The 13,375-nt window shown below is 45.5% G+C and overlaps 2 protein-coding genes across 5 annotated transcripts in view; one reads left to right on the top strand and one right to left on the bottom strand.

Annotated features, from left to right (window-relative positions):
- LOC128746961 (uncharacterized protein KIAA1522 homolog) overlaps positions 1 to 10,090 on the bottom strand; it is a 29,199-nt gene extending 19,109 nt beyond the window's left edge. The window contains exon 1 of the mRNA XM_053844383.1: positions 9,836 to 10,090. The gene's annotated coding sequence lies outside the window, so the exon portion shown is untranslated. The remainder of the gene's footprint in view (positions 1 to 9,835) is intronic.
- LOC128746965 (syncoilin-like) lies at positions 9,350 to 13,310 on the top strand. 4 transcript variants are annotated; one of them, XM_053844390.1, is made up of 5 exons: positions 9,350 to 10,126; positions 11,798 to 12,250; positions 12,314 to 12,724; positions 12,781 to 12,905; positions 12,964 to 13,310. In XM_053844390.1, exons 2-5 carry the CDS (start codon positions 11,804 to 11,806, stop codon positions 13,016 to 13,018), a joined length of 1,038 nt encoding a protein of 345 aa, XP_053700365.1. In that variant the 5' UTR covers positions 9,350 to 10,126; positions 11,798 to 11,803; the 3' UTR covers positions 13,019 to 13,310. The 4 variants fall into 4 exon arrangements, with proteins under 4 accessions (XP_053700365.1, XP_053700363.1, XP_053700366.1 ...); XM_053844388.1 differs by having other exon boundaries at positions 11,798 to 12,724; XM_053844391.1 differs by lacking the exon at positions 12,964 to 13,310 and having other exon boundaries at positions 11,798 to 12,724; positions 12,778 to 12,902.
- The last annotated feature ends 65 nt before the right edge of the window (positions 13,311 to 13,375 follow it).

The following is a 13,375-nucleotide window of genomic DNA, read 5'->3' as shown; positions in this document are numbered from 1 at the left end:
CACCACTGGCCGCTTTGGAAGAAGGTTCGAGAACTGACAGCATCCCGCAGCATTGCTACATTATGTGTCGTCTATGAAGAAAGAGCTGAGCCAGAAGACAAAGCTCATTATTTACTGGTGAATTTCCACTCTCACTTTTCGCTCCAGGCTTTGAGTGGCTGAAAGAACAAGCTCAAAGAAGTTAAGTTCCCTGCAGGGTGTCGCAGAGATGGAAGCTCAGCCATCCAGGAGAGACTCAAAGTAGAACCACGTTACCTGCAAGAGGTGGTTCCTGCGTCTTGTCTGAATAGAGTTAAGGCATATTTGCAGTGGATAAATGAAAAGCTAAAACCAAAAACAGTTAAACAGCCAGGTGTAGAGCATCTTTTTAGCCACATGTGCAGGCTAAAGGGCCAAATACCGGGAATCGCCAGGTCTTAAATTCACTTTTGATTCTGAGCAAAAAGAAGGGAGGATGAAGGTGGTGAATAAAAATCACAAGAATCTATGTACATCTGCCAAGAGGAGAGTTTTATTTTGTGCGATACCACAGCAGCCACGCTGCATAAATTATGGTCATCAAATGACAGTCAAAAAAGAATGAATTCTTTTTTACATAAGAAGCAAACTATTTCATATATTTATTTAGAGGTTATTATTGTGTTAAAAAAAAACCATTTCAATTTAATTTCAGGTCACTTCATTGCTGAACAATAGCAAGGTGAAAGTACTTAAGAAGTACTTAAAACGAGGAATAAACTGCGTTTTAAACAAAAAACACTATGAAACAAAATCATGCTTTTAAGGAAAAATAAATTTCAGAAAGCATAATAAAAAACTAAAAGTGAAATAATAATAATAATAGTAGAAAAAGGAAGCAAACATGACTTCAGAAAAAAAAATATTGAAATGAAACAATTAAATGTAACAAATGTATAGAGAGAATGAAAAATGAGGTAATAATAATATTCATGTAAACAAAGTTAACATGCTTTGCGGCAACAAAATGAAATCCTCCAGAAAGTGACTGCAGTGAACGTCAGAAGCACCGGACACGTCTCTTCCTGACTCAGTGATGGTCCTTAGCATCTGACTCAGAGTGTGTCCATGTTCATGTGTTCATCCACCAGGCCGCAGCTCCAGCCGCCGGCTGCGGGGAATGTGATTGTTTTCATCACAGAGGATCCCCGAGTCGTCTGGGCCGCATCAGTGGACCACCCAGCGGACCGCCCCGCGGGCCCTGCTCGCTGAGGTGACTCACCGCAGCATCGCCATGGTTACCAGTAAAAACATGCCATTATCCCGTTAGCAAACATCTTTGAAGCAGGAAATACAGGAGTGACTGTTCCCCTAAATCAAGCTCAACCTTCTGAACTACTTCCGACCTCAGAGGAAAAGTGAATTTTCACACGACACCACTGGAGGTGTCAAGATGCCAGTCGGCTCGCTGCTGTGGCGGGGCAGTAGCTCTACTTTCAGTGTCATGAAGACTCTTGAGTGACAAGCCAAATAAGCAAAAACCGCATCAGTCAAGTCTTCATTCTGGTCGCTGTGGCACAAAGTTCACTGCACAAAGAAGCTAGCGACACACTCACACTGCATATCCTGTGGTTTCAGTCCTGCTGGAGCAGACGTGTGTGTGTGTGTGTGTGTTCCGACATGCTGTTTACTTTTTCTCCACAAAAGACATGAGAGGCTCCACTGAAAACACTGAGTCAACAGTTGTACCGCGTCTGAACAAGTCGACGTGTGTACACACCAAGCTGAACGTGGGATTAGAACCCCACATGAGATGCTGTCAGGAGGTGACGCGGCCAGCTGGAGGACATGAGCGTGAAGTTCTAACTTTGTCTGCTTCAGAAAGAGCAGCGAAAGATCCAGACGAACCTCAGACGTGTGTGTCGCCTGAAGCAAAACTACGAGACTAAATCCAGGATCAGTGTCTCCTCAACACGGAGCTCTTCAGTCATCTGCTTCAACACCAAAACCAGGCCCCTAAATATCCGGACGCTAGACGTGCGTCCATCTTCAGTTTCAGGTTGGATGTTTGACTATGTATATTAAGCTGACAAGACATCGGGCTGCTGACTCTAACTCAATGCTGAGTCTCTACAACTCCTGAACAATTCACAAACTCAATCCATAGTGAGTCCTTCAAATGAAGTGTGTCTAACACAATACGCAAGTCCCTGTGATGAGCAAGGAGGATCTGACTCACAAAAACACTGAATCGCACAAATCCAAATGTGCAAGCTCTAGATACGTGACGCAACACAACACTTGTCATTCCCATTTCAACCTGATAAAACCGAGTGAGTCCTCGTGACCCAAGTCACTTGAAAGAAGGAAGAAGTCATGAGACCACTGAATCGCACACATCTGAAGGAGGTATTATGAAGTTCTACATATGTGGCGCCACATGCGACGATGAGGACAACCATGTAGGAAGTGAGTCGCACACTAGATGTTCCGATGGACGCAAGTTGGGCAGGCTGAATCGCACAAACGATTCACGAAGACTCGAGAGATGAGACATGAAAGGCGCACCAAATCCCAGCACATGCAAGCGAGTCTCCGTGACCCAAGTCACTTGAAAGGAGGAAGAAGTTATGAAGCCACTGAATCGCACACATCGCACACATGAAGTTCTACATATGTGGCACCACATGAGACAATGACTAGATGTTTCGTTCGACGTAAGTTTGACAAGATGAATTGCACAAATGAGTCATCAAGACTCGAGAGATGAGACATCAAAGGCGCACCAAATCCCAACACATGCAAGCGAGTCTCTGTGACCCAAGTCACTTGAAAGGAGGAAGAAGTTATGAAGCCACTAAATCACACACATGTAGAGGACTTTGTCATGAAGTTGCACTCACCACATACGACAATTAGCACATCTGTGTAGGAAGAGATTCTCACTAGCGGCTCCAAGTGGAGGCAAGTCGAACTGTCTGAATCGCACACATTGAAGCGACTCAATTGTATGATGCATATTCCGTTCATCTAGATTTATCTTGACTCATCTTGACTCACATTCTCCGGCATCAATATTCACAGTAAGCGGTACTCCCACCTAACTGAATCCCACAAATTCAAGTGAGTCACTGTCACAGGAAGTGGCTCTGGTTCATGGGAGTGTTCATTGTTTACATTTCAGCTTCAAGTTGGTTCACAGAACAGCAGACCTGCATACATGCAAACCGTGACTCCAATTGTGAGCAGGACTCTTAACCTCAGGTGTCTGGGAAAATAACACGTGAGTCAGGTGTTTGACTCACCTGAACACACACACGTGAAATGAAACAGGAAATGGGTGTGAAGGTAGTAAGGCACAGATCGTGTCGCACAGACGTGTGCAGAAACCACATGGAAGAAAAATAGGTTTTAAGTAAACCGTGTGTGGCTCGATGACAAACCGCCTCACCGTGTGCCATCACCTTCCTTATCAACAGGCGTCAGTGTGCCGGAACTGACTCCTCAGACATGGCGGTGAGTCACACACCCCATGTCCTGATGGGGTTAAGCGCTGAGCCGGGAGGGAGTGGCACCTCGGCCACCCTTGTTTGAAATAGAACTGGCTCAGGTAAAGCAGGAGGCTGCTTATCTCCTCATCTGTCTGAGCTAGCATGTTTCTCATGGCCCGACGTCGCCGCGAGGCAGCTGCTGCACATGCTGATAGTGCTAAAGAGGCAGAACTGATTGTCAAGGTTACTTTTCCATCGGAGGGAAAAGGAGTTTTGGACCTCCTCCAGACGCGCTCTTATCCGCAGCGGCGGAAACAGCTTCGCAGCAACAGCCCATTTGTTCAATAACAGTGTTTAGAGGGGCAGAATGAGGGAGTGCAGTTTAGCAGTGTGAAAACTGGAGAGAGGATCGGCACCTGCGAGCACACGGCAGGGCGTAGTCCGTCTTGTCCCGTCGTATCAAACGCACTCTGCTACTAAGGAACAGCACACAACCACACGGTGGAACTCAATAAAGGAAAGGTCAGGACTGAGCCCGACCTTGAAACAAAAGATAAGTCGAAGCCAAGAATGAAGGAATGTGAAGTTTCTGCCATCAGTGAAGTGTTCCAGTACAACACAAGACGTCTTGAGTAGAGAGCAGTGTTGTCCACTGTTACAACAGTGTTTAGCTTCCACTTAGCTTAGCATTTTTCTAGTTTTTACGACATTTCTACCTTTTCAATTGTGGTATCGTAATGTGATGCTACACAACACAACAATCCATCAATATCTCCTGGATGCATGACTCCTCTATCTATTTGACTCAAGAAGCTCAACAGGAAGTGATGACTTAATCAAACAGGAAGTGGCCAGCGAATTTCAAGAATCAAATTTCAAGTGATGGAATTACTGAATCGCACACATAGAAAAGAGCCGACCTGACAGATGGTGCTAGTAGACCGGACTCATGACAACTCTGAACTAAATGTTGTGATATGATGTGGGTCAGACTCATTGGCCGCTGAATCGTCTGGTGCAGTTTGTTTCAGCTGACACCTGATTGGTTAAGCTATCTGTGCTTGCAGGGTTGGAACAAAAACCGTCACCCACTGTGGCCCAATTTTTTTTGGCTCAGTTAGACGCCCCTGATCTAGGGCTTCATGAGTCGACTAGTCATAATGTCCTCTATCTCTTGAGAAATGGCTGAGACTTCTGGACAATCGTGAAGTATAAGACCATTTCAAAGAACACATCAAAAGGACACGTACATTTCACACCAAATTTTGAGCAATTTATATTCATATATAAAGTTTCAAAACACTATAAACACTTTGCACTGTATGCAAAGTGTTTACAACAATTTGCATACATTTCTAAACATACACATTTATTGAAATTCGATTTACAGCATTATTATAAGCATGTTGGCATGTCCTCAACATGTCATATGCTGAGTCGTCGTTACAGCAGTTGGTGACTGGTCGACTATGTTGCTAGCTGTAGCCTAGTTTCATTGAAATTAAAAGTAGAAGCTTCATACGTTACGTAACAACGTTTTATTTTAGTTTGAGGCCTGAAGAAAAATGTTTCACAGCGATGACAGACGTGGAAGGAAACAGAGCCTAACTGATGGTGTGTCATCGCTGAGAAGGAAGTATGGAGTTTCAGCCTGATAAAGCCTGATAGATTTGACTCAAAACCACTAACATCATAAGTCAACAGTAAGGGGAGTGAAGCGAGACGCTGAGGCGAGCGATTTGTTCGGAGGGTGCTGGCGAGCCGTGCAGCAGCTTGTCTGCTAAGGGAAGCATTCCAGAGAGATTGATAATTACTGACTCTTCACTGAAAATCTGTTTTCACCCTCCCACCTTCTGGGCACCTCCCTTTGTTCTGCCCGTCCCCCCCTCTCCGTGGCCCACATCTTTTATAGAGTGGTAGACTGGTGAAGTTGTAAAAATAAGAGCAGCCATGTGGGAGTCGCTTCCTTTCAACTGGGGCTTTTGACAAACTGCCATTTTGGGCTAGCGTGGCGCTAACAGGCCGAGCCAAAGATGGAAGGGGGAAGCAAGTCGTAACACTGGTCACGTTTTGAGCGCAAGCTAAGGCTGTGCGTACAGTGGGCTCCACTCTGAGCACAAGACAGATGATGGAGTCGAGGCTTTCCACCCCACAGACATACGGCAGGGCTTCCTCTACGTGTAAATGAAGCAGTCGCCTAAATGGAAGCGGGTAACACCTAAGACATCATGGAGGTGGAGTTATTAAGCTGAAAATTCCCAAAAGACATATCGCAATAACTAAATAGGAGGAATACGAACATATGAAGGGATGGGCAGAAACTTACTTCCAGGCTTTTAGCTAGGAGGGCGTCTACAAAACATGAAAAAATGGACGTAATCTGGCGGCCAAGGTACAGTTGAGAATCGGGCGTCCATTTTTTCATGTTTTGCAGACGCCCAGACCTAGCTAAAGGCCTGCTTACTTCTCACGATAAATTTTTTATTTTTTTTATTGTCACCAATTCAGTAAACGTCAACATTGGCTCGCTTCTTCATTGCTCTGTTCCATTTACGGGGAGTGGCTCTGCTACTGTTTCAAAAAAATCCTGCACCCGGTGATGCCCAAGTCAAAGGAGAGATTCCCTCCAGTGTGTCCTGGGTCTGCCCCATGGCATCCTCAAGTGAAATCAACATGAATAAGAACAGTAGGAACCCACAGCTCACACTGCATTTAGCAAGATAGCATTGCGTTGCTAATGGCTACATTCAAGGAACTATCTTATTTAAAGTTTATCGACCATATTTTTCGCAGTATAAGTGGCAACAGTTAAAAAATGCATCATGACAAAAAAGGTTGCACTGGAATGTAAGTCAAACTTTCTGGAGAAATGAATTTCTTTAAAACGTGAGGTAGAGTAGAACATCGGCAAGAATCCAGCCGACTGAGAAACAAGCAATGGGGGCAAATTTTTGACATCAACCGCAACTAAGACAGTAAAAATACTAGCAAAAAAGTGAGAACACAGCAACTCATAATCTGAAGAACACGGTAATTGAAGTATTGCCTGATGCCCCACTGGATTTATGCCCATATCATTCCTCAGTTTTCCCCCAAAAAAATCTCTGTTTAAGGAAAATATGTCTTGCAGAGTGAAGTTGAGCGTTGAAGCTTCGCCCACTTCTTAAGTGTTTCATGTTCCGGTGCCGGTGTGATAATGCCGCCACAGACAGGTCGAGATTGGTGATGATAGACTCAGCTGCCTGCACTTCCTTCAAGTTCTCATGGTGACTGTCAAACAAGCGAAGGACTTGAGGCTTTTCTATGTGAGTCATGATCTAAAAGCAGACCTGAGGTCATTCAGGGCTTTTAGACTGATGCAGTGTCTCCCAACAGTCAACAAAGAAAAGCAGAAGTTTCTTTGATGGCACGAGTTTTGCTTGACGACAAGTAAACATTCCGCAGCACTTCCCTGTTTACGTCGGAAAAAAAACAACAAAGCTCCTGGCAACACTCAGACTCTATAGAACGTGTACACAGATGAACACTCCTCAAGTTTACGGGCGATTGAAGCCATTTACTGTGAACTGATTCATGAGCAAGTCATGTGACATTCTGTGCGCTGTTGGACAGTTGGACTGGACTTGGAGACGTTTGTTTGCTTGGCCTCCAGAGGTTGCCAGGCGCCTCGACCAGGACTTCAGCATCAGTGGAGCTTAAGAGCCGTGGATTGACAGGTCAAGCTCAAAAAGTGAAGCGCCAAGTCAAGCACAGCTGGACGATTGAAAATGCATCGTGGCTTCTCAGCTCAGCTGGAGGGAAATCACTCTTGTGCCGCAGCACGAGGAGGACGATCGATGCCCGGGCCGAGTGTTGCAGGACGGGAAACTCCAAATACACATGTGACGTTACACAACAAGCTTCCATCGATTTATTTTCAGGAGGTTAAATGCTGTTAGATAGTAAACAAACTGAAGCATCATGGGATATCAATGGCCACAAGAGTGTCTCAAGTGTCTCCTGGACGTGTTCATCATGAAATGTTCCTCGCATTCCCAGCTGGGAGGAAGTCCAGGGGCAGACCCGAGACATGATCATGGTTCATGGTAGAGGGAAGTCTGGGTCTCCTTACCGAGACTGCTGCCCTGGGAATGTGCTGACATGTTTCCCAGTGCAAGAACCGTGCCTTACCTTGAGGCTAGCAGACACCAATGCTCTCACAAGAAAGGTGCCACCGCACGTCCTTCTAAATGCTAAATAAGTTGCATGAATCACAGTTTTGAGGGCAAAAGATTACTTGGTCACTTCCTGGCTGATAGATGAGGCTTGCAATGACGCGGCCTGTAGCAAGTTTGTCAAAGGTTTTGCTGTGATAGGACGGGAAAAGTGGAGACAAACTCCACCACCTGGCCCTTCAGCACCTCCTCCAACGCTCATTATTGACGATCAAAGTTCAGCCAGTGATGAGTTCACTCACTAAGCTGATGAACAAGTCATCGTTCCTCAAGACACACAGACCACTTCATCACTGCTCGCACTCATCCTCCCCAGTCCGGAGCTCTTACAACACGTTGCCCTCACTCATGTTGTAGCACCGCAACAGGGAACACTGTGTTCTGACTGGAGCTGCTAGCAGAAAAGCTTGAACGGATTTTATCTCTATCTACTACTATCAATTTAAACTGAGCTGTAAATGAGCAACAAATTGAATTACACATACCATTTTTTTTTTACTTAAACTTTAGCTCCCTCCGCGGTGGTACATGCTAAGCTAGGCTTGTTACGGTGCGTTCCTTTTGTGTTCTTTTATCACCTCCACTGTGAGACTAGTCAGTTCCTGAGCCGGTCGACAAGCCGACTGGTGTCATTTGACGGAAAGTTTGTTGAGTATTTAAGCACAGTTTGAAAAAAATATCACACTTTGTTTCGAGCTACACGACAATTCAACACAGTTGACAAGATTCATCCAAACTGCTGCCACTCCGGGACCATTGAACCATTGAAACCACAGTCACAGCCATTAAAATGTTTGAGTTTGAAAACAGCACTTAACACTATGCAAGTGTTTATTATCTACAACAGGACAATGACACTATGAAAGCTATCGACAAGACTCCAAGCGACTGAGTGTGATGGGACCAAATCTGAGTGCCAACAGTAAGTCATGCTGCAGGGCACTGCAAAATGAGACATTTCCACGTCAGAGTGGAGACTTGAGCTACAAGAAACTAGTCTTCTAGTCACCTGTGCAGAACCTTTTCACCAAGGTGGAAAAGTAAACACTTCCTGAGGGGGCGGGGCAAGTGGAACACTCTGGTTTATTGGTTGTGAGAATTGTAGCAAATCTCCGCAACAGTGTTGAAACAGGTTTGGCCAGTTTCTAAAAAAAAAGATAGATGCAGTGAGCTCAACAGGTCTCACGAGGATGTGGGGGACCAGAAGGGGTCCGGCTCCCTGCAGATACAGATGGAGAAGCAAGGTTTGAGCTGGGGCCTTTCCTGTGGGGACGTGCGGAAAGAAGGGTGGCAGCGGGCGCCAAGTGGGGGAACTGTCTCAGGTCTTGGCTCTGCACCAGGACCAGAAACATCTCTCCGGGATATGCAGGAGCAGCAGCTCTACTTCGAGCCTCTCCCTGACGCCCACGGTCACCACCCCCGACTCCTCCTCCTCACACATCATGGGACCCGGGGCACGACCTTTGCAATCTCAAACTTTGCCTCCCATCTGAGGAACATAACTCCATATGGGTGTCTCTGCCGCCGCCGCTGGCAATGACATAACTCACCTGTAATCTGCAAGCCCTGGCACGGCACGCTGGTAAAGACAGAGCCGCCAGTATGCGACACACCCTGACTAAACAAATGCTCCAGTCTTGGCCTCACCCACCTGAGATACACTGGGATCCAGGGTGCTGAGAAAAGATCACCAGCCGAGGAGCTGCTCATTTTTCTGCTGAGCTGATCTGGACCTCTGGTTCAGTCCAGAAGTCCAGCAGGCAAACAGAGCTGGGGTGGAGGGGTGAAGGGGTTCCCTGCTTCTGTTATCTAACCCGGGTTAATCAGCAAGCAGCCGCTCTATACAGCAGCATTATGGACTGTACACACTGTTATTGAGTGGTTGTCATCTGCCTGGGTCACTGACACAATAGTCCTCATTGTCACCAGATCCACGGCGGAGAGAAGCTCGACAGGTCTTAAGTTACCCCTGAAGGGCAGCTGAGCAAGTCTCCCACACCTAGTTTCCACGCGCGGAGGCGCTGACATCCATCACCAAAAACCTTGGTTCAACTGCAGACGACGCGACTTTAACTCGCAACAAAGTCGAGTGAACACAAGCGGGAGAGCTGGCCGTCACGTGGAGGCTCGGAAGGAGATGCCAGCGGCTCGGAAACACCCGTGTCAACTCACCTTGTTCAACTTTAAAGCTCTTCTTTCAGCCTCTCTCCATTTGCAGCGTCTTCGTGACTCAACTCTCCCAGAAGAAGCGCAGGTGAACCATTTCCGTGATCAGAAAAAAACAGCGTCTTCAAGGAAGCGTCCGCGAAAGTTGGCCACTGAAAGTCCGACTGCGTGTGAGTGGAGCGGACCCCCGCGCTGGCTGTCCCGTCCGTGGACGCTGCGCTGGAGCGCGAAGTGCGACTGAAGGGAAGCGCGAGTGCGGACCTGGAGTTTCCCACCTGGAGAGTGGGACGTGCTCAGGTGATGAGCTGCGGTCGGTGGGGCGGCGCCACCTAGTGGCCCAAGCGCCGAACAACTTGTCAATAACTGATCAAAGTTCGGACATTTAATCTTAGACTCATTTCAATGGCATAATATCCCCCCACAAAAAGAGGGTATTATTGAGCATTGTTGGAAGGTTTTCCATCAAAATACATTGTCAAAAAATGTAACGCTTCTATCTTCATTTTGTCGATTTATAACATTCATTTATGTTTTTCTATGAAATTACTATTTTATTTTATTCATTTGTAGTTAAAAATTGCCATTTATCCTTGCGAAATCGCGAAAAAATATATTGCAATGTATAAGTAAGTGATTTTAATTTAATTTTATGGAAATATTTTTACATTCATTTATTTATTTTTGCGATGGTGAATTGTTCATAATTTCTAAATCGACATGCAACGTAAACAGCCTGAATAATCCAGTCAGTTTGATTTTAAACTATGAATAATTTATTTACAAATTTCAGCAGAGTCACATGACCAGCGGTGTTCGCAGTTTTGGCTGCGTGTGTGGCAGCAGAGAGAGAGAGAGAGAGAGAGAGAGAGAGAGAGAGAGAGAGAGAGATAACGTTACCGGAGTGAGTCTAGCTGTTATTAATAAACACAAATGGGCCTCTGTTGTCCAGGATCCTCCTCAGAGACGCTCCGAAACTGGACTGGCGAACGAAAGTAAGTGGACGTGTGCTGCTTCTGGATAAAATTAAGATCAGTCGAACCACATACTGCTCTTCTCAGCAGTTCTGTAGTTCAACACATGCAGTATATGCCGGAGTTCAAGTCGGTTTTCCCTGCTATTACATTGTATAAAGTCTGTACATATTTATGTGGAAGTTTATCCCACTCGGAAAATTACATTTTCTCACTCACTTGTGTTTTCTATTTGAGCAGGAGGTTATATATATATAACCTCCTGCTCAAATAGAAAACACAAGTATATAGATATATATAGATATATATAATGTTATATGTTTATACATGTATTCAAAATAGTCATTTCAGTTTTGATATTTAATACGTTTTTCTGCTACAATAATTTCCCCCCTCAAAATTTTTTCATGAGAAAATTAAAAATATGTTTGGCTTTAGTGAATTATTTACTTATTTATGTTGAAGTACCTCAGCATATTATTTCTGTTTATTATAGTATACATTTTTTTAATTCAAATTAAGTTGCTTCATCAGTATGTTAATTATTACTGAATATATATATATATATATATTAGATTTTTTTTCATTTTAAATAAATATTACAATAAATATTACAATAAATATCACATAACCCATTTATGCTGATCTGAAATAAATTCATAAATTAGATCAAGAAAGTGTGAAAAGTAACCAGGAAAATAAAGCAAATACTTGATATAAAAATGTAGGTGATAGCGGTAGAAAGACTTTTCAATTGATAAAACAAATCAATGGACCTGTCTGACCTTTGACACTTGTTTGTTGATTCCCTCCAAAAACCCCTCTGTTGCAGTTTCTAATCTTGTTTTACTTAAATACATAACAACTTTTATCTGATGAGCTGTTTAGGGATTGAAGTGCCACTTGAGTGTTAAACTGTCAATGAGTGAAATGGGATTACAATGATTTGTCTTGAGTGTAATCTACTCAGCGTTACTCCAGCTGTGACTTCCTGCAGCCAGTCATGGACAAAGACCATGAGGAGGAGGAGGAGGAGGAGGAGGATGAGGAGGAGGGAACTCTGAAGACCCGCCTCTCCGCAGAGACGACACCGGATCAGGGAGCAGACCCACAACCATGGATGAAGATGGAGCAGGAGGAGATGAAAAGCTTGGGGATCATCTTCGACCAATGCGTCCAGCAGGTGACCCAGTTGGAGATGCACAGAGAGCATCTGATAGAGGAGCTCCTGAGCCTACAAGAGCCGATGGTCCGAGCCGTGGAGCGTCTGAGGAGGAAGCTGGAGGAGACGAAGAGACAGGTGACGCTGTCTCAGCTGGACCTGATCTCCGTCCATGAGCAGGTCCAGCTGGTGAAGAGGAGGCTGTTCTGCACAGCCAGAGACTGCATCCAGAGTCAGGTGGTGTTGACCCAGCAGGAGTATGAGGTGGCCCAGTCCAGCGTCACCAAGGTTGGAAACTCATTGATCATATGCATGAATGGGAAGATCAGATATCATCGTGTCCGACCACAGGAGGAGCTCAAAGCCCAAATCCAGAGTCTTAACTTCCAGAGGAACCAGCTGAAGGAGGCTCACCAGAACCAGATGGTCGATATCCGGGAGCGGGCCAAGACCCATCACAGACCAAGAGCGATGAGCGAGGTAGCCCTGTGCCGGCAGGCGTCAGCCCGACTTGGGCGGCGGCTCAGCGGCAGCCTGAAGGTTCTGGACGGCTGGTACGAACCCAGAATGGTGGCCTTGCTGAAAAGGAGGCAGATGGCGGAGGAAACCCTGAGAGCGACCAAAGCGCAGGTGAGCGACCTGAGGGCCAGACTGGGGCCCCTCAGCGAGGACCTACAGAAACTGCTGGTGCACAGGTCCAGTCTGGAGAAGAGAGTGGAACTGGTTGAGGCGGAGAGGGCGGAGAACATGGCACAATTCAAGGTAAACACATTTGGTTTTGAAGAAGCATGAGACTAACCGCTGCCTTTGAACAGTAGGAGACGGAGGAGATGCTGCAGGAGGCCATGGTGGAGCTGACCGTGGAGTTTGAGATCCAAAAACGGTCCAAAAGAACTTTACAGGGACTAGTTGAAGGCCTCCAAGAGGAACTAGCTCTTCTCAGGTGGGTCATTGACTCAAGCAACTCATGGAGTGAATCATAACTTTACTTCATTTCTCAGAGGCAAAGAGGAGAGAAGAAAAGTGGCCAGAGCTCTGCCGAGCCCTCAATGCTAGTGTATTTGATCTTGATAGGCTGCCGTTTTGGAACATCTGAGATCAGCGGTCTTCTCCTGATATCTTCAAAAGAATCCTGGATGGCAAGCCAGGACAGCACCAAAATACATAACAGGTCTTGAATATTTTAATTGAAATCCAGTCAGAACTTCAACTACTTTGCAAGCCAGTTAAACAACTCAGAAGCCAACGCTCCTGCGCTCCTCAGCAATTCTCAGTCACAGAAAATAAGTTCTTGGCACAAGTGGTTCAACATCTCCCTCATCTTTCCTTTAGAAGCTACTGCTGCAAATGGAGGTCAAAGCTCTTCTCACTTTTGCAAGAATAAATGTAGCAAAGAAAAAAAGATTGCATTTG

The sequence above is a fragment of the Synchiropus splendidus genome, chromosome 16, assembly GCF_027744825.2.
Source record: "Synchiropus splendidus isolate RoL2022-P1 chromosome 16, RoL_Sspl_1.0, whole genome shotgun sequence".
Classification (NCBI taxonomy): domain Eukaryota; kingdom Metazoa; phylum Chordata; class Actinopteri; order Syngnathiformes; family Callionymidae; genus Synchiropus; species Synchiropus splendidus.
This window is presented reverse-complemented; position numbering and strand designations above follow the sequence as displayed.

What these genes read in the sequence shown, in the direction of transcription:
- LOC128746965 (XM_053844388.1), top strand. Translation starts at nt 11,804, where the DNA reads ATGGACAAAGACCATGAGGAGGAGGAGGAGGAGGAGGAGGATGAGGAG. An exon ending in AGAACATGGCACAATTCAAG is followed by an intron (nt 12,725 to 12,780) that starts GTAAACACATTT and finishes TTTGAACAGTAG; the next exon opens with GAGACGGAGGAGATGCTGCA. An exon ending in GAGGAACTAGCTCTTCTCAG is followed by an intron (nt 12,906 to 12,963) that starts GTGGGTCATTGA and finishes TTCATTTCTCAG; the next exon opens with AGGCAAAGAGGAGAGAAGAA.